The sequence below is a fragment of the Natator depressus genome, chromosome 14 (genome assembly GCF_965152275.1).
Source record: "Natator depressus isolate rNatDep1 chromosome 14, rNatDep2.hap1, whole genome shotgun sequence".
Taxonomy (NCBI): Eukaryota; Metazoa; Chordata; order Testudines; family Cheloniidae; genus Natator; species Natator depressus.
Genome location: NC_134247.1, coordinates 26,478,620 through 26,500,233, shown reverse-complemented (window position 1 = coordinate 26,500,233; position 21,614 = coordinate 26,478,620). Strand labels below are relative to the sequence as shown.

The following is a 21,614-nucleotide window of genomic DNA, read 5'->3' as shown; positions in this document are numbered from 1 at the left end:
AATTTGAAAATAAGCAACCTTCATCTGCCCAGTGTCTACAGTTATGTGTTTAGCTAATGTTTTTTAAACTGGCACTGCTAAAGTTAGTACAAGCTAAAGTTACATTCTAGAAGGATACTGTTATTTGATCGTAGAAGATCAGGGTTGGAAGGGACCTCAGGAGGTCATCTAGTCCAACCCCCTGCTCAAAGCAGGACCAACCCCAGCCAGGGATGATTTATGAATATAATGAATCAGAAAGCACAATATGATAATAAAAGTAATAATGATAATTACTCCAGGCATTTTAGAACTCGCTACTCAAAGAATTAAATGTAAGCATCAGAGAGAAATAATGAAATACATAGAGCAGTCAAAAAACTAAAACAGGCACTTTGAAAAAATAAAGTTACAGAGAATATATATGCATTGCAGGAAGTACCTACAAGTAACAACAACAACATAAGTATGTGTTGGAGGTGAGTGTAAAAGAGACAGAGTGTGAGCTGTGGGAGTGTGTGAGAGACCATGCGGTGCCCCTTTAAGAGGGCGGCACTCACCAGTCTGAAGGAGCTCCTTCAGACAGAGCAGCAGCCACCGCCAGCAGTTCCATCCCACTCTTGGTGAGCCCTGTCCCCCCACCCCACTCTTCAGAGATTGAGTACATGGGCGGGGGGCAGGAGACACCTGGACATCAGCGCCCCTCCTCCCCCCACCCCTCCCTGCACAGCAGACAGGAGCCGTGGGGCTGCAGACACCAGCAGAGCCCATTTATATGGCACCCTGGGCTTTCACCCGGTTCACCCATGCTTAAGACCAGCCCTGTGGGAGAGGATTTGAGGCTGTCACATTTCAGGGTGCAATCCAGACCAATGAGAGGTTGTGTCATCACCTGCCCCATAACCTGGTGCCCAACAGTGCTTTGCTGTTGTAGCTCCCAACCTGGGCCGCTCACAAACAGCCTACAGGTGACACCCGAAGTTTCTAAATATAGCTACAGCTCTGACCCAGAAGCTCTGACTCAGCAGCCGTCAAAAATACTCCAGTCACACTTTGGTTTGCACCAGTCTTGGCTACTATTTGCAAGGTGGCTCCAATGTACTCCCAATACCAAATTTTCATGTGGTCTGCACTGTCCAGCCCTCTCCTGGGCAGTTCAGATATTGACCTGTAAGGGGTCAATATTCAACAATTTGTTACTTTAAATGGAGTTAAACAGTCCAGTTTAAACACAGCACTGGGTTACTTTATAATTATTTATTATGTTATTAAACATAAGACAAGTTTATTTAACTAGAGAGAGATTTTAAGTGCATGCAAGTATAAGGTATTGAAGTCAGAAATAAAACACTTTTCTAGTAGCTAAACTTAACAAGCTGGATTAGGTTCAACATGAATTCCTTACCACATGTTCCCAGCAACATTGCTGACCATATTCTCAGGTCAGGATCACACCCAGAGTCAATGGGCTGGTTCCTTTGTCTTCTTAGGTGAAAAAGAGAGAGTGAGATTGGGAGAGATCACTTGGGTGCTTTTGTGCCTCATTTTTGTAGCCCAGTTGTAGTAGAATGATTTTATATTTGTATTTTATATAATTTAGAATAAAGAATAATGACATAACATGCATTCAATGTATTGGTGTATGATTTCATCATATCCTGCCAGCCTCCCTTTTTGAATAACAAAAAGGAATGGCCGAATGGGCCAATGGGTAGAGATACATCAGCCAGAATCTGTATCTGGACTGATTTCAAGGCAATAACAGACCTTTGAGGGTCACCAATTTGTTGTAGGTTTAGCATTTTAAAATAAGTAAAAGAATGCCATGATTGTTTTCTTTTGCATTGCAATTTAATGTTCCTGTTCAAAATGTTGTGTAAATTAATTCTGGTTTGTATGTGAATGAGGAACGTGTGTGTTAAAAAATAAGTGTGAAGGCCATCGCTGAACCAGATGTACAAGGGAGGAATCGGAGATAGATGCAAGGGTGCCAGGAGGCTGCACCACGCCCCTATTGAAAGGTCAGGGGAGGGCAGATTAACTACTCTAAAGATAAGACAGGCACCTATCAATGGGGACAAAATAGCTGTAATCAAAACCAGCATGGGATAATACCCCGCGGAACTTAATAAAAGAACAAAATTAAAAAATGAAAAGAACAATTTAAGAAAACGAGCACTCCTCAAACAATTGATTACAGCATGACGGTGCAAAACTCATTGGTCCCATGAAGGAAAATCACTATATAAACAGGGTGCCTTGCCATGAAACTTTGGGTTCGTCCTGCCAACGCTTCCCCGGAGCATCGTGTCGTGACTGATGGAACCCGGTTCCTCCCTACCCATGATCAACCTAGCTGGCCACTAGATTGATCCGGACTCTAGACTGGTAACTATAACATCAACTGGCGGGACAGCATGTGTGTGGTGCAATTAAATGCATATGCTAATTGTTGTATCTTCAATAAACACGGCGTATTGCCTTTCCCCCTGAAAAAGATCCTGTGTGCTTCTTATAAGCATAACATTTTTGGTGGAGAACTGAGAAATGGGGAAACATGCCCTGTAATGGTTGAAAATACTGCCAAATATTGCTAAAAGGTATACCATATGTATAAAGCAATCGATCATTCAGGTGTGCACACCCCCGGTCGTAGAAGTGCCAGAGCACAAGGGGGAGGGTTAGAGTCCTCGCTCCTACCAGTCTGTCGGGGAAAAATTGCATAGGTAAAAAAACCCCTCAGTCATAGCAGGATTTAGCCCAAAAGGTAGGGGGCTTAGCATTTCCCCCTCCTGCTCTGTTAGGCAAAGTTCTTTTTAGTGGGTATAGACTTTTGTGTTTTGTAAGTCCCTGCATGAGCGGGGTCATGAAAAAGTTATAAAGGTAAAAATATATATATATCAGAAATATGTTCAGGCGGTATTTTCTATGTGAGGCCCAACTCTGAAAAATATAGGAGTATGGGCAAAGAGTGGTAGCACCTGTGTAAGAAATGTTTAAAAGGAAGAAATCCAAAGATTATACTTTGTTCAAGAGATTACTCCTTTTAAACAGATCTTGCTCTGTTAAACAACACTCTGAAGGATATAGGAGTTTGGGCAGTGTAGTATTTTTTGTGAGTGATACTGTGGTAATTTCACAATTTTAAAAGGAATATTTAAGGAAAGGGAACAGGAGGAGTGGGAGCTAGTTAAGGAGCCACCCTCCTTGCTAAACTGATAGTGAAACAAAGCCTGTGTCCATGAAAAGGGGCGGTTCAGCAAGGAAAGCAGGACCAGGACCAGACAAGCAGGCAAGCAACAAATAAAAAAACTGGAAAACAGGTTGAGAGCCCTGAGGGGCATAGTGGCAGGAGTAAGGAAAGCAGTAAGTACAGGCATGGAAATTCAAATCCCTGAAACAATACTTAAAATGGTAAAATTTAAGTTAACAACGGTGTCATTTTGAAAAATAAGCAAGTAATTTTTTTTTTAAAGGAAAAAAAGTGAACTCTGCAGAGGCTGAGGGGAATTAAGCAGTTAAAGTTATAAAAAGAAAATTCTTGGTTTCTTTGCAGCCATTCTGAAAAAAAAGGGGGGGGGGGCCTTTTCCAAAGGAATGTCTGTAAATAAACCAGGCAAATAAAAATCTAATTTAAATCATTTGATTATAAACAATTTAGTCAAATTTGCTAAAAAAAACATAAGGGGTTTCTGTTGGAACTTAACTGCCTCCAAATGTATACAAATGTAATCTATGTACAGCTGTGTATAAATATATTGTGTAAATATGTGGTTTAAAATAAATTGGTTTTTGTTTTGTTTTTAAATAATACCACTAACATGGCATGTGGATATGCTAGACCAGTTGAGTCCACAAAAAAGGCCTTTTGTGTTTTCATATATAAATAACATTTTTATATTTGGGGAAACTAAGGCACAAACTCAAACACTAATGAAAAAAGTTTTTGCATTCATTCAGGAAACAGGGTTCAAAGTAGCTTTAGACAAGGCTCAGTTGGTGCTACCACAGGTTACATACCTGGGCATAGTCACTGGACAAGAAGAGAGACAGGTAGATCAGAGGAAGGTAAGGGCACTGGTAGAAATGCCAGCCCCTAACGATGCTCATCTTTAAAAGTACTGCTAGGAGAATTCAATTTTCTTAAACCACACATTTATAAATATGCTAAAATAACTCACCCATTCTAAAAACTGCTTTAAAAAAGACAAAATGGAAATGGGGAAAAGAGCAGGTCTCTGTTTTAACCCTGGGGATATGATATTCACAGCCAAAACCAAAAAGTCCTGAAAAGACTGAGGGAAAAAGATCCATTCAGTCCTTATGACTCTTGCCACATTCCTGTGCCCAAAAGGAGAGATCCAACTTTCCTCCATCCTTCAGGTACCAGTATCCCTTATTCCTTAGCTGCCCTGGATTATTGTTATTACTAGAAGCCTCAATCTCAGTCTCATCTAGAGTGTAAGAAGGAGTAAAACACCAAGGGTGGTCATCAGAGATGTAGTTTCTCAGGAAGTCAGCCATTGTCATCAGTGGTAGACCTCAGGTTTGATGTGTGACCTGACAGCACCAGTCATTCATTTTCCTTCCCTCTCTTCCCCTTCTAATTCCCTGTGCTTTGGAGATCATCTGATTGGCCTGTTTCCTGGTGACATGTTGTGGAATAACCACTGACTGGGGAAGGAAGCTGATGTTATTGAGAATGGTTGCACTATTTAGGTCTAGTTTGTGTTGCCTACAAACCTCCTCCCCATAATCCTTCAGGGATCCCCTCTCCTGTGACACCGCTCACGCAGGAAGTGGGCTCTCTTCTGAGAAAGAGGGCCATCAAGGAAGTTCCAGTAGGGAGGAAAAGGCTTTTATTCCAGATCTTTCCTCACCCTGAAGGCTGATAAAAATTCAACCCAACAAGGGCCTGAGGAATTTGAGCAAATACATCAGGATATCCAAGTTCCATATACTAATTCTGATGGCCATCACCCCGAGCCTAGCAATGCAAGACTGGTTTGGGGCTCTCAGTCTGAAAAATGCCAACTTCCACATAGCAATCAGGCCATCCAGTCACAAATGCCTGCATTTTTTATGTAGAGGACAGGCATTTCCACTACAAAGTTCTCCCCTTCACTTTCTGCACTGCTGCAAAGGTGTTTACAAAGTCTTGCTTTACCAGCAACTTATTTGATATATCAGAAATCCATGATTTTCCCTACCTTAATGACTGGACATCTCAGTAGACCAGTTCAACTGGGTGTGTCCAGCATGGTGCCTGAAGCAGAGTAATGAATTATGTGTACAGGAAGGGAGGCTACCCAACAGTGGAATTATTTGCCATAGGAATCAGTGCCAGAAGAACTGGGCCTGTACCCCACCACAGGGAACAGCTTGGGCATTGGGACTTCAGTTGTCTCTGACTTTTCTCACTGTGTGGAGTAACAGGACATCCTTTTGCAATCCATAAAGCCCTCTCTGTTTGCAGAGGATGACATTTCTAAATGTTAGGGATATGACTGACAGTCTTTGTATAAGTTCAGCCACCTAACATTCAGTGGTTTGAGAGGTGCTTGTGTGGCTCCCAAAGAGCATGTTTTGGCTAGGTGCTTCCTGTTTGCAGCATATGGTATTTTAATCACAAGAGCGTGAATATACAGAGGCAATACCCGCCCCCCCAGAACTGCAATTACTCGTAAGGAGTTGTGGCAAATTGCCAGCACTACTATGATGGGTCTCACGCTTTCTCTTCTTGGGTGGGGGTTCAGGGCACCATTTCTTGCCCCTGAACTGGGGTATTAACTACCCCACTAGTGTCCTAGAGGAGGGGAGTGGACAGGGAGGGACCCGGGCCCGCCCTCTACTCCGGATCTCAGCCCAGGGGCCCTAGGGATAGCGGTAAACCACTAGAACTAGAGGTTCCTTCTCCTGGGCTACTTCCCTTTCCTGCCCTTCAGCTTGTGGGGCTTCCTGCCCTCCCTCTGCACAAACCAGGTGTCCCTTTACCTTGGGTCTTGGTCTTGTTAGCCCACCGCAGCACTTCTCCAAACTCTCCTCTGCTTCCCTCCAAACTGCTCTCTGCTCCAACACCAATCCACTCTGCTTCAACTCCTCCACTTGTCTGATTGAAGCAGGGGGGTTTTATCATGTGACTGGCTTCAGGTGCTTTAATTAATTCATAGCAAACTTTCTTCCCTCTACATGGAATAAGGCTCCCTTCTAACACTCTCCTGCTGCCCTCTGGCCACGCTGTATCACATAGTATAAACTGTGGCAAATGAAGTGTAACAATATAATTAGGAAGGCCAAAAAAGAATTTGAAAAACAGTTAGCAAAAGACTCAAAAAGTAATAGCAAACATTTTTTTTTTAAGGTTTCAGAGTAGCAGCTGTGGTAGTCTGTATTCGCAAAAAGAAAAGGAGGACTTGTGGCACCTTAGAGACTAACAAATTTATTTGAGCATACAGCTCCCTTCATCAGATGCATTCAGTGGAAAATACAGTGGGGAGATTTATATACATAGAGAACATGAAACAATGGGTGTTACCATACACACTGTAACCAGAGTGATCACTTAAGGTGAGCTATTACCAGCAGGAGAGCGGGGGGGAGGGAAGGGAAGAGGGAACCTTTTGTAGTGATAATCAAGGTGGGCCATTTCCAGCAGTTGACAAGAACGTCTGAGGAACAGTGGGGGGAGGGGGGGGAATAAACATGGGGAAATAGTTTTACTTTGTGTAATGACCCATCCACTCCCAGTCTTTATTCAAGCCTAATGTAATGGTGTCCAGTTTGCAAATTAATTCCAATTCAGCAGTCTCTCGTTGGAGTCTGTTTTTGAAGTTTTTTTGTTGAAGTATTGCCACTTTTAGGTCTGTAATTGAGTGACCAGAGAGACTGAAGTGTTCTCCAACTGGTTTTTGAATGTTATAATTCTTGACGTCTGATTTGTGTCCATTTATTCTTTTACGTAGAGACTGTCCAGTTTGACCAATGTACATGGCAGAGGGGCATTGCTGGCACATGATAGCATAGATCACACTGGTAGATGTGCAAGTGAACAAGCCTCTGATAGTGTGGCTGATGTGATTAGGCCCTATGATGGTGTCCCCTGAATAGATATGTGGATACAGTTGGCAATGGGCTTTGTTGTAAGGATAGGTTCCTGGGTAGTGGTTCTGTTGTGTGGTGTGTGGTTGCTGGTGAGTATTTGCTTCAGGCTGGGGGGCTGTCTGTAAGCAAGGACTGGCCTGTCTCCCAAGATCTGTGAGAGTGATGGGTCGTCCTTCAGGATAGGTTGTAGATCCTTGATGATGCGTTGGAGAGGTTTTAGTTGGGGGCTGAAAGTGATGGCTAGTGGCGTTCTGTTATTTTCTTTGCTGGGCCTGTCCTGTAGTAGGTGACTTCTGGGTACTCTTCTGGCTCTGTATGCACTGAATGCATCCAATGAAGTGAGCTGTAGCTCACGAAAGCTTATGCTCAAATAAATTTGTTAGTCTCTAAGGTGCTACAAGTACTCCATTTTTTAAGTACATCAGAAGCAGGAAGCCTGCTAAACAACCAATGGGGCCACTGGACGATCGAGATGCGAAAGGAGCACTCAGGGACAATAAGGCCATTGCAGAGAAACTAAATGAATACTTTGCATCAGTCTTCATGGTTGAGGATGTGAGAGAGATTGGCTCAGGTTTGGGATTCTTTTTAGGTGACAAATCTGAGGAACTGTCCCAGATTGAGGTGTCGGAGGAGGTTTTGGAACAAATTGAAAAACTAAATGGTAGTAAGTCACCAGGACCAGATGGTATTCACCCAAGTGTCCTGAAGGAACTTAAGTGTGAAATTGCAGGACTACTAACTGTAGTCTGTAACCTACCATTTAAATCAGCTTCTGTACCAAATGACTGGAGGATAGCAAATGTGACACCAATTTTTAAAAAGGGCTCCACAGGTGACCCCGGCAATTACAGGCCAGTAAACTTACCTTCAGCACTGGGCAAACTGGTTGAAATTATAGTAAAGAACAAAATTGTCAGACACATAAATGAATATAATTTGTTAGGGAATAGTCAACATGTCTTTTGTAAAGGGAAATCATGCATCACCAATCTACTACAATTCCTTGAGGGGGTCAACAAGCATGTGGACAAGGGTGATCCAGTGGATATAGTGTATTTAGATTTTCAGAAAGCCTTCAACAAGGTTCCTCACCAAAGGCTCTTAAGTAAAGGAAGCTGTCATGGGATAAGAGGAAAGGTCCTCTCAATCAATCAGTAACTGGTTAAAAGATAGGAAACAAAGGGCAGGAATAAATAGTCAGTTTTCAGATTGGAGAGAGGTAAATAGTGGTGTCCCCCAGGGGTCTGTACTGGGACCAGTACTATTCAACATATTCATAAATGATCTGGAAAAAGGGGTAAACAGTGAGGTGGCAAAATATGCCGATGATACAAAACTACTCAAGATAGGTAAGTCCTAGGCAGACTGCGAAGAGCTACAGAAGGATCTCTCAAAACTGGGTGACTGGGCAACCAAATGGCAGATGAAATTCAGTGTTGATAAATGCAAAGTAATGCACATTGGAAAACATAATCCCAACTATACATATAAAATGATGGGGTCTAAATTAGCTGCTACCACTCAAGAAAGATCTTGGAGTCATTGTGGATAGTTCTCTGAAAACATTCACTCAATGTGCAGCAGCAGTCAAAAAAGCAACCAGAACATTGGGAATCATTAAGAAAGGGATAGATAATAAGACATAAAATATCATATTGCCTCTTTATAAATCCATGGTATGCCCACATCTTGAATACTGCGTGCAGATGTGATTGCCCCATCTTGGATATAAAAAGATATATTGGAATTGGAAAAGGTTCAGAAAAGGGCAATAAAAATGATTGAGGGCATGGAGCGTCTGCCATATGAGGAGTGATTAATAAGACGGGGACTTTTCAGCTTGGAAAAAGGACGACTAAGGGGGGATATGATAGAGGTCTATAAAATCATGACTGGTGTGAAGAAAGTAAATAAGGAAGTGTTATTTACTCCTCATAACACAAGAACTAGGGGTCTCCAAATGAAATTAATAAGCAGCAGGTTTAAAACAAACAAAAGGAAGTATTTTTTTCCACACAACGCACAATCAACCTGTGGAACTCTTTGCCAGAAGATGTTGTGAAGGTCAAGACTATAACAGGGTTCAAAAAAGAATTAGATAAATTAATGGAGGATAGGTCCATCAATGGCTAATAGCCAGGATGGGCGGGAATGGTGTCCCTAGTCTCTGTTTGCGAGAAGCTGGGAATGAGCGACAGGGGATGGATCACCTGCTCTGTTTTTTCCCTCTGGGGCACCTGGCATTGGCCACTGTCAGAAGTCAGGATACTGGGGTAGATGGACCTTTGGTCTGATCCAGTATGGCCGTTCTTATGTTCTTATCGTCTCTCAATTTCATTCTATTGTTTCTAAGGACTAGCAAATAAAATAAAATCTTGTCAAATACCCTTTAACATTTCAATGTGATTTTTAAAAATTTCAAAATTACCAAACTTGTTTCTAGGAATCTAATATAATTATATTTTAAATTAATCCTTAGGTGCTGGGGAACAAATGACCATATGGGAATCTGGTGGATCATCCGAGGGCCAATGTTATTTTCCATTGCAGTAAGGATTATTTTATCTTTTGTTTATATATTATATAGGTGTGATTGTCTATTTTTATCTTTCCAAGAAATTATATTCTGGCTCAGATGATAATGACAGACAAAGTGCAGTGGTCACTTGGTGTAAAAACACAGTCCCAAAGAATCTACAACTTGGAGTGAGAGTAAATAAACACAAAAATGGAGGAAGGGACAAGTACTACAAATACTAATGTCCAATAGGACATGTGCACTTGAAGAGTCAGTGAAATCAGCTGGTTTTTGTTTCATTGTTTATTTGGTGTGAGGGTTTTTCTTTCTATGAATTCATCACTAACTTTTCAGAAGCAAGATGGTATGGCAGTGCTGGCAAATTGGTTTCAGTAGACCATCCCATTGTGCTGCAGACACCCCTGTCTGCTGGGTTATTCCAAACTTAGAGCCTTTGGGAAGATTGCAATTCACCCAGAAAGTCACTACAATGCAGAGATCTATTCCAACCTCTTCATTACCATGTGCAGTACCATATTGTGATCAAAAAGCAGTCAGTGGGAGTAGGACATAAATCCCAGATACCTAAATGGAGCTCTACCCCCATCAGGTACCATCTCCGTAGCTTCTCCAGCCTTTGCACCTTAGTCACAAAAGTCACCTCCTTCCCTTCAGGCTGTAGCCAATCCTTATATGCAGTGCAGGCTCACAGGCAACACAACACTCCAGCTGCTCCATGGGCCTGTCCCCTAGCCCTGGGCTCATAGAATCATAGAAATGTAGGGCTGGAAGGCACCTAGAGAGATCATCTACTCCGTCTCCCTGTGCTGAGGAAGGACCAAGTAAATTTAGACCATCCCTAACAGGTGTTTGTCTAACTTGTTCCTAAAAGCCTCCAGTGATGGCAACCATACACAAGCATTACCTTCCAGGCCTCCACAGGCCTTGCTTTCTCTGTATAGATTAGCGATAGGCACACGTCAACCAAGTCTCCTTCAGGACTGCCCACCCCCAATCCACTGAAGACTCAGAAATCTCAGCTTTGCTATCCTCAAAGAAATAGTACACACCAGCTTATTAGTTTTAACTCAGGATAGCCATTCCTCTTAACACACAGCACTTAGATACATTTCTAATTAAAATCTGTTTACATGCACAGTCTGTGGAATAACCTTGCTGTAGGCCCTTTGTATATTGTAGGTAGCATCATTAACCCTTTCCATGACCTCGAAAGGAGCCTCCCATGAATTTTGCATTTTGTACATTTTTACAAGGAGTAACGACAGCCCCAAATCCCCCACATCAAATGATCAGTCCCAAGCACTGTGGCCACACCATTCTTTCAGAGCTACTTAGTTTTTGTGAGCATTCCCATCATAGTCTTTAAATCTTCCCTAATATTTGCAGCCAGTGGTTCCCCCTCTGCCTCAGTGCCACCTTCCCAGGAGTCTCTGATGGGATCTAGTGGCCCTCTGATTTTTCCTACCATACACGAGGTCAAATGGGGCAAACCCTGTGGCATCTTGAGGCTCTGCCCAGTAAGCAAATAGGTAATAACAAGTAAGGGTAACGTTACATCTCAGTCCTCTCCTTTCTGTTGACATACATTTTTAACAGATTTTAGTGTCCCATTGAACCTCTCAACTAAACTGTTTATCCCTGGATGATATGGGGTGGATTTTAATTGCTTCCATAACTCACTAAATAGATGAGATATGAAATTTGAACTGTGATATGACAAAATCTCTTTTGGGAAACCTACTCTGCTAAATGGAGAGAACAGTGACTTAGCCATTGCTTTGGCCTCTAATTACACAGGGCGCTGCCTCTGGGTACCTGGTGGGAAAATCCACTATGACTAATAGATATTTCTTTACCCTCTGGGTTGGATAGGTTAACAGTCCTATAATATCCATGGCCATCCCCAGAATTCTTCTTGGATTGTTGTCAATAGGTGCAAGGGAGCCTTCCAGTGCCCTACAGGCTTTTTTCTGCTTCTGACATGAGTCACAAGTCCAGCAGTAATCCTTTATCTGATTTTAATATTGGACCAATACAATTTATTCTTTAACATTTCATATGTCCTCTGTTCCCAAATGATCTGCAAAAGCACAATTTCATTAGCCTATGATTAACGCCACACTATGTTTTAGGGCACAATCAAAATTGTTTGCAGGGTCCCCAGGATTTCTTTCTGGCACAGCCTACCCTCTCCTATAAAGAGCCTTCCCCTGTTAGCTGTATCTGGGGCCTTACTGTGAACAACTTCCCTTATTGTCTCTAGAGAGGGGGGCTTCATTTTTCTCTGCAGCAAACTGTTTAGCTCTGGCTAGCATGGAGAGCTGTTACAGGCTGGGGGAAGATTCCTCCTCCCACTTCCCTTAAGACACATTGCTATTTTCTGCTAATAAGGGGGCAGAAGCTTCTCCTCCCCCATCACTTGCCTTTCCCTTGTCAGAGATTACCTCTGTGAACTCAGGGACATGTTCTCTTTAACTACAGGTCACAATGTTAACAGCTTTAGGCAACGATATTATGTCATTTCCAACCAACACATCAGCTGGTAAATTCTTAAATAGTCCCACTTTAAAAGTACCCCTTAGACCTCCCCACTCTGGTTGGTGAAAGCCATCTTCTGTCAGTCAAAATAGTACCCAGTCGAACCAGACCCCTTTTGCAGGAGTGCCATTGTGGGTGCAACCAGACTAGAGAATTGTTTAATAAATTACCTGTAGAAACTGGAAAGCCCAGTAATCATTGCATCCCACATACATCTTTGGGTGCAGCCCAGTAGGATATTACCACCACTTACAAGCGTCCATGGCGAGGCCCTCATGTGAGACGATATACCCCAGGAATACCAGTGTCCTTGTTGAACTCATTGAGCTTTGCATGCAGGTGGTTTTGGTGGAGTATTTCCAAGACAGCGTGCACATGTTGATTATGGATGTGAGGCATACCCCCAATCAAACTAGGGCTGCCCACTCAACTGCTGCAATGAGTCAGCACTCAGCTGGGCCTGTGGTGAGTCAGTCCCTAGGTATGTGGCAGCAACCTATCACTGAGTGGAGCTGTGTCAGATGACCCCAGGCTTGAGTATTTCCACAGCCCCAGCAGAGCTACAGATTAATCTAAGCAACAGTGTCACTTGGCCAGGAATCTTCCTGCTGCCTCACAGTGCACCAGTCTCCAGTGACTTCCAGCCTGCTCCTCAGCCTTGCCTGAGTCATGCCCTTGTCTTGCCCTAGCCCGACTCCAGCCTCGTCACTAGCCTGGTCCAGCCTTGCTGCTGCTTCCTGATCCACCCTAAACCCTCAGCCATAATGTTAACAGGAATCTTGGAGTCATTGGAGACATCTGGGGATTGCCTTTGGATCTTTTCTTCTCATCTCTGAATTCTTTAGAGGACTGAGTAAGTCTCAAAGGGTTGCTGGTCCTGGGTCAGCTTTCAGAAAGCAGTGGTTACATGGGTTGTGGGTAATGAGCCAGGAGATGTTGAGGACAACAGGTGACTGCTGTGCACAAATTAGTCTGAAGTGGAAGACTTTTTCTGGGGCCTTGAATGGTATTTACCTCTAAGGGAGCCATCTGGGGGTGACTAGTCCCAATAAAAGGAGTGACCCATCTATGGACTCTCCTAACTCATGAGTCATTGTGCTGGGTGGGGATATTTTGTGTTTGGGCAAACTGCAGATCCATGAAATTGCCTGAGGCACCTGTGTTCACCAGAACCTCTAGGTTGGTTTTAGGCATCACTGCGTTTGGGAGCTGAAGAGGGAGTTGGTGAGGTGTTGGGTACTGATTGGCCATCACCAGGATACTAGTGGACAAGTGTTGCTGTGGACTGCTGGGGAGAGTGCTAGCCCAGCCCAGATCCCCCTACTGTGGCTGGGGCTTGGCATTTCCTGACCCAGGTGCATATCAGACTGTGGCAGGGCAAATTGATGCAAAATGTCCTGGTTCCCCATAGGATAGGCAGAGGCCTGATTCTGGCTTTGAGTCTTCTCCTTGTCAGAGAGGTGGGGCCATACCTGATTGACTTGCATGGGTTTGGGTGATAGAGAAGGGACTGGTGGTGGAAGGACCAGGGCTGGCAGGAGCTGGGAGGACCATCTTTTTCTTGGTGTTTGGTAAAGCAATTGTCAATCTTGACCCATAGTTTGACTAAAGCATCCAGGCAGCGTGGGGATTCCACCCATGCCAGTCTGTCTTTAGTATCCTAATTTAGACCAAGCTGAAAACTATAACACTGGATTGTCTTGTTCCATTCAATGTCCACTGTCAAGCATCAGAACTCCTCTGTGTATTTAGCAACTGGCCAGCATCTCTGCGGTATCAAACAAAGTGCAGCTTCAACTATATGCTTGCGACTTGGGTCATCGAAGATCACCATGATAGCTTGAACAACATTTTCAAATTGCCCTAGAAGTGGGCTTGATTTTTCAAGGAGCAGAGACCACCCCCCCCCCCCCCCAAGCCAGGGCCTCCCTATTAAGCAGGTTGATACCCTATTGACTTCAGTAAGAATGATTATGTTGGAACAGCAAAAACAGGAGCCAATACTAATCAGGAACCAAAAAAATTGTCACAATTACTATTAAGCTTGTCATGCAACTCAGTGGAAGTGGAGCTTGGTGGAAGTTGGGATTGAACCTGAAGGCAGCACGGCTTGATCTTGTAGGACTACCTTCTGTGCCTGCAGGTTGGCAACTTGGGCCTGTAAGGTCTCTAGGGTTCCCACTATCTTATGTTTATGTTACATACCAGGGAACAATCCAGACTAATGAGTCACTGTGTCACCCTTGCCCTCTAATGTGGGGTGCCCTTTAGAATGCTTTCCTGTGTAGCTTCCAGTCAGGACTGCTCACAAACAGCCTCCAAAATAAGTCACACCCACCTATCTCTGTGTGTGCTGCTGCAAGCCAGCCACACCTTGGCTCTTACCAGCCTGGATTATATTAAAAAGTGACCCCAAAACACTCCCAGTCTTAGATTTCCCCCCCAGAAATATCTGTCCTGTACTGCCTAGCCCTCCCCTGGACAATGCAACTTTATATATAGCCTGTCATTGCTTTAATAGAAATAATACCTTGCCACCCCAAATGGAATTTCCCAGACACTTCAATTTAAACACACTGGATTAGATAAAACAATAAAATGAGTTTATTAACTCAAAGAAATAAGATTTTAAGTGGGTACAAATAATGAGGCAAAAAAGTCAGAAAAGATTATGAGAAAATAAAGTTAAAATGCTACTGGTGCCTTTCTAACAAAATATATCAGATTGAAGCAAAGTTTCTCATCATATGCTTTTATCAGTCTCATTGACTACAAACTTCTGAGGTCAAGACCCCCTTCTCCAGTTCAATGAATGCTTTCTTTTTCCCTTCTGGTGCTGTAAAAGTGATGGGTAGGGAGAGAAGGGGGATGTCATGGGGTGTTTTCCCCTCCTTTTTATAGTGTCAGTCCCCCTCCTTGGAAAAACATTTCCAACTGAGATTCAGAAGACAAAGTCTATTGGGAACAATGTTCTCTGCTACTTTTCCTCTCCTGTTGGAGCTTCTTTTGTTTCCCTTCCTGCTTGATGGCTCTGTGTGCTGCTTAAGTGCAGATTAAGCAGAGCACACATTCCTTTGTCTCAGACAGACCTGTTTTGCCTACCTCAGTTTGGAACACAAGTTAAAAACACCATACAGCGGAATCTTGTAACTTAACTTACAATGTTGCCACGCACACTTTATCAGGACAATAATGACCAGAAAATTATGAGTTTTCAAATGATACCTCACAAGACATACTTTGTACAAAGATTATTACAATAGTGTATAGGATGGGGACACAGGGTACATTCTGTCACAGTTGGGCTGTTCAAACTGTCAGTGACCGGGATGTGGGCAGTCATGTCTAGTGGTCAGAGCAGGTGCCAGGCCTAGTCATTAGAACAGCAGTTGGTAGCCAGGAATCAGATCCCAGGGTCAGAACTGGTGTCAGAGACCAAATGCCAAGCCAAGGGTCACAGCCAGAGTCAGGAGCTAGAATCAAAGCCCAGGGCTAGAATCAGAGTCAGAGGCCAGGGCCAAGGGTCAGAGTTCAAGTCCAAATCAGGAATCGGAGACAAGGATCAGAACTGGGCTACCTGGAGTGAGGGCTGGATCCAAGACAGGAGCATGGCTGGGTCCAATGCTAGAACAAGGATGAAGCAGGACTAGGAACAAGAAGGTGCAGGAGCTCTTTCAGCCATTGGCAAATGCTTTGAGCAGCCACTGAACTGCTGCTGGGCTGAAGAGCCAGTCTGCTGACTGTTCCAACCAATCATGTGATATAGCCAGTTTGGCAGCCTACTACAGGCCAGCTGCACTCATTAGGTTGCCCGGAGGCTGGCTTTGCTGCAGGCCTTGATTCCTCACAATCGAGCAGTCATTCTTTACTCATCTGGGATTTTATGTGCCATGCATATTCTTTCAACAGAGGTTAAATATTTCTCATTGTACTCTGTCTCCCTGTAACTCAGACACAGCTTCTCCCAGCTGTGTGATCCCTGTGGGGGATTACCCCTGGGTTGAAGGATCAGTTTTTGTAAGTCCAGCATGCTCAGGGCATACTGAATCTTTCTTTTTCTTGGTCTTCTGCTTCTTAGGATTCATGCTTTTAGTCTTCTAGCTCTGGTGCTCTTTGGTGGGCTGCTTCTAGAGGTACTTCTTCTGTCTCCTGCTTTTGCTTTTCTGCCTCCCACTCCTCTTTGGATGCCCACATCTGGAATTTTTTTCCTTCTGCACCTTTGCTATCTCCAACCTGGTCAGCTCTAACTTAATAGCTGTCTCACTGAGAATGGTGCCATGCTGGTTTTCTAAGTCTTTAGGACTTTTCTTAGTCTTTAGGGGAATTCAGCTGCCCTTCTTGTTGCTTGTCATAGTCAACAAGTGGGGCTTTTAACCCTTCCACGTTTTTTCTGGCAGCAAATAAGTAGTGCTCTGAACCCAACTCTTCTAATTTATTGTTGGTGTACCTAGGATATGCCTCTGTGCTCATCCTGCCTTTCCTGCTGCTATATTTCCTTACTCAAAATAAACAGAAAACAACAAATTGTACCCTTTTTTACCTGTTCCCAACCTTCTCACTTGAGAATCTTTCCATATCTTTATTATAGGTATATAAGTGCCTAGAGTGTGATCATTAGCTAACCAGCTAACTGGGTGTAAATCCTGCTGACTGTGCCACCATGATGGTTCCCTAATATACCCAGGGTTGTGAGGCACCTCCCCATCACCTGCCCTTAGTATGAGGTGGGAGGGATGGAAGGATAGCTCAGTGGTTTGAGCATTGGCCTGCTAAACCCAGGGTTGTGAGTTCAATCCTTGAGGGGCCCATATAGGGTTCTGGGCCAAAAATTGGGGATTGGTCCTGCTTTGAGCAGGGGGTTGGACTAGATGACCTCCTGAGGTCCCTTCCAACCCTGATATTCTATGAGGTAGCTTTGTCTGCACCTGCTGTGGGTGAGCTTCCTAACTCTCTACCAGCATCTAACAACACAAGCACTGCCCCCCCCCCCACCTCCCCAGGCCTTGCTCACTTTGTACACATTAGCAACTGTCATATACTAATCCCCAAGTCCTCCAGGTGTTCCTCTGGAATGCCCAGCCCCCGTTCCATGGAACACTCACAGAGCACTCAGATTCACTACTCCCAAAGGAGAAGTACACATGAGCATATTAGTTTTAACTCAGGATCACCACCCTACTAAACACACACAGAACTTAGCTATATTATAGTGAAAACAAGAATAAGTTTTTTATCAAAGAACAGATTCAAGTTATTGAATGTAAGAATGATACCTCACAAAACAAATGGTTACACATAAAACAAAATCATAACGTCCTTTCCAGAGCCTAAACTTAACTCACAGGACATTCCCCTATCTTCTATAGGATAGCTTACCCACGGTCCTTTTCCTAGAGCGTTTAGCTGAGATGGTTGAGATCCTCTGTTCATAAGATTTATCCTGCTGGCAGCTTGTCTTCCTAGATTGAATGATGCCAGGGTATCTCTCTGAATCTCCAGACATACTAGCCCAGACCTTTGGTCTTCACTTTTAAACAGGGTTCCCCCCATCCCACTGGTTACCTCTTCCTATTAATTTCCTTCTGAAGTCTCCGCAAACTTCATTAACAGTATGCTAACAATCTTCTGTTAGGCACACAGTACACAATTGTCCACCAGGGAGATAAGTGTCTCCTACCTCCTGTCTGGAGAAATTTTTCTCAAGAGACAATACCTTTGAATGACCTACCTTTAACTACAAGGCCTAGAGAACATAATTTTCAGTATATATACATAACTCCACACATGTCTTCCATACATATATCTCACAATAGTTATGGTGACCAGTGTGAAACAGGCTTTCAGTAGAGACCATACATGACATCCTTTTGGTGAACCAAGGGGATCCCTGTAACCCCATGAACCTCTGTGCCCCTACCAGTTGGCATCAAGAGGTTTTTGGGTCACAAACCGAGATTCCACACTCTCCCTTGGAATCCTATTCCAGTACATAGCTATCCTTATAGTTAGAAACTTTTTCCTGAAATCTAACCAACATCTCCCTTGCTTCAGATTAAGCTGATTACTTCTTGTCCTACTTTCAGCAGATGTGGAGAATATTTGCTCACCATCCACTTTAGAACAGCCCTTAACATATTTGAATACTGGTCAATTAAAAAGCTGTAATTCACTGTTATTGACTGTATGTAGTTTGTTGATTATCACAGGTTTTTTCCAAGAATGGGCTACACAGATTTCAGGTTTTGGTATGATTCACAACAGATCCAAACAAATGCTTTAGTCATTTCCACTCATTAATATAATTAAACAGCATAAGTAATTGCACAAAATAATTGCTGTTAAACAAAAAGGTATCATACTACTTACACCCCCTCTGAAGCCATGGAAAACAAAGAGAAGAAAACAGTCTGGAGCACATCAGGAGACTGGTCCCAGATCAGGGAATGTGCTGTTCTAGAACTGGACACACCCAAGGAATCAAGGAAAGTTCTAAATCTTTTATACCCCAAGGCTGTTTGGCTCACATGGACATAGGCAATATCAGCCCATCTTTTTCCATATGGATAATTTGGCAGGCTATATTTATGCTTCCAATACCTACACAATTAATGTCAATACAATCTAACTGCCTAGCAACAACATTTGCAAACAGTCCCAGAACTCTTTATATCAAAATGTTAAAAACATGAGGTGTACCTATTCACTTGAGGTCCGTTGTTTGTTCTCTCATGGGCAGGTAAGCAAACGTGACCCAGGATCCCCACCTACACTCTATTTTGTCAGTTATGCTGACCACAAACAACTGCCTGTAGGCGTCGCATAACTAATACTATCCTCTCTTAATACAGCAAAGCCTAAACCCCTTTGTGTGTGTCCATGCATGTCCCAAGTTAATAGGCCCACAATGTGTTATGTAGACCACATCAAATACTACCTGTATGGCTCTGAGGATGTCACATGGGCCGCAGTTCTGTGCTGATTGGTCTGAAAGCAGCCCGTGGGCCGCAGGTTGAGAACATCTGAGCTATAGGAACCTTTATCAATATTATATCTGCCAAAGCACACCTAGCTATACTAGTGAATGAGGAAAGGGAAGGGGCATAGGTCAACAACAGTTAGCAGGTCCCTGCTCAGTCTTGTTTTCTGAGGACATGCCGATTTTTTAACCTGTTCTCATAGGTCATTTTTGTTGTCTCCTCTGGACTCTCTTCAGTTTGTCCAGATCTTCCTTAAAGTGTGGTGCCCAGAACTGGACACACTACTCCATCTGAGGCCTCAGCAATGTGGAGAAGAGTGAACAATTGTTTGCCTTGTTTGCAACTGCATCCCATTGGTAGCTCATATTCAATTTGTGATCCACTATAACCCCAGATCCTTTTCAGCAGTACTACCAACTAGCCAGTTATTTCCCTTTTTGCATTTGTACATTTTATGTTTCCTCCTGTGTAATACTTTGTATTTGTCTTTATTGCATTTCATCTTATTGATTTCAAACTAATTCTCCAATTTATCAATGTCCCTTTGAATTCCAATCCTGTTCTCCAAAGTGCTAGCAATCCCTCCCAGCGTAGTGTCATCCACAAATTTAATAAGCATACTCTCCACCTCATCATCCAAGTCATTCATGAAATTATTGACTAGTACCAGACCCAGAATAAACCCCTGTGGGACCTCATGTGACCCATGGTACCTGGGGCAGCCCTCACTGGAAATGCTAAGGTCAGGGCAGGCTGCAAAAGGGAAAACAGATACTTCCAAGACTGGTGGGTAACACTGAAGTTAAACTCCCCAACCAGTCACAAACTGTGCTTCTGATCCCTCACACTGGTTATCAAGAAGCAAAACAAGAAATCACACAGCCCCCTTTATTGCATTCCAGTTCTCTGGCTCCTCAATCAGCACCTAGGTGCAGTACAGTGACAAGTTATTTAAAAACTCTGCTCACTGTCCAAAATATTCTTCTGACCCCAGAGGGCCAGCCACATTATCAGGTCAGTATAGGTTTGGATCTTACCCAAAATACCACATTGCCAGCCAATTCTTTAGTGTCTAAAACTAAAGATTTATTATAAAGAAAAAAGAACAAGACGAGAGATGTTAAATGGTAAAACAGTCTATCAAGGTTCCCTCCCCACTCTGATCTCTAGGGTACATGAAAGACCCCCCCCCCCAAGCTTATTTCTACCAGCTTAGGTTAAAACTTCCCCAAGGCACAAATTCTTTGCCCTTGGAGGGTACACTGCCACCACCACGTGATTTAACAAAGAATCAGGGAGAGGACCACTTGGAGTTCTTATTCCCCCAAAATATCCTGCCAAGGCCTTACACTCCCTTTCCTGGGGAGGCTTGAGAATAATATCCTAACCAATTGGTTACAAAGTGATCACAGACCCAAACCCCTGGGTCTTAGGACAAGAGAGAAATCAGTCAGGTTCTTAAAAGGATTTTTATTTTAAAAAAAGGTAAGTCACCTCTGTAAAATCAGGATGGAAAATGACTTTACAGGATAACAAAAGATTCAAAAACACAGCAGAACTTCCTCTAGGCTTAGTTTTAAAGTTACAAAAAACAGGAATAAACCTCCCTCCAGCAAAGGAAAAATTCACAAACAAAACAAAAGATAATCTAACACGCCTTTTACTTACAATTTGTAATATGAGAGACTTTTAGGATGGTTTATAGGAGAAGGAGTTTTCTGACCTGATGCTTCTCTGCTTCCCAAGAGAACACACACAAACAAAGCCTTCCCCCCAAGATTTGAAAGTATCTTCTTTTCCCATTGGTCCTTTTGGTCAGGTGCCAACCAGGTTATTTGAGCTTCTTAACCCCTTACAGGTAAGGAGGAATTCTAGGCTACCCTTAGCTGTATGGTTATGAAACAGTCACCTACATTCAAAGACTTCAAAGTCCATATATCAGGTTCCTAGCAGTATTGGTGACTTTGCTGGCTTGAAAGTCCCTCTGGAAAAACATCCACACATCTTGGATGGGTCAGTCAGTCCTTTGTTCAGAGCTTCGTTTGTAGAAAAGTTCCTCCAGAGGTAAGAAGCAGGATTGAAGACAAAATGGAGAAGACAAATCTGCCTTTTCTAGTCTTTTGCCTTGCAGCTTGTGCTGCTTTTGTCCCACACACAAGCTGCCCAGAACATGGCTTGAAAGCCTTAGAGTTCTGTCTATATGCATGCCCCTGCATTCCTTGCTGAGTCAAAAAGTGTATCCCTTGCCTTCTCTCAATGGTCAATTGTAGAGCTGATGGTCCTTAATGGGCCATCAAGCAGGGTAGGCAGTGCTGATGCCAAACTGTCTCGGGGTGTCACCCAAAAGTATACCACAAGTTTTGTAATACAGACATACATACATATCTATAACCCAAACTACAAAGGTGATACAACACATAAATGAAATTATCATATTTGGCAAATTATAACATTTTTGCAGATACCTTATATGGCAT

At 43.2% G+C, this 21,614-nt stretch overlaps 1 protein-coding gene across 1 annotated transcript in view; it reads left to right on the top strand.

The window, feature by feature from the left end:
* GLP2R (glucagon like peptide 2 receptor) overlaps window positions 1-21,614 on the top strand; it is a 119,320-nt gene that overhangs the window by 60,357 nt on the left and 37,349 nt on the right. Inside the window, exon 9 of the mRNA XM_074970804.1 lies at window positions 9,563-9,632. Coding sequence (XP_074826905.1) covers window positions 9,563-9,632 — 70 coding nt within the window. The remainder of the gene's footprint in view (window positions 1-9,562; window positions 9,633-21,614) is intronic.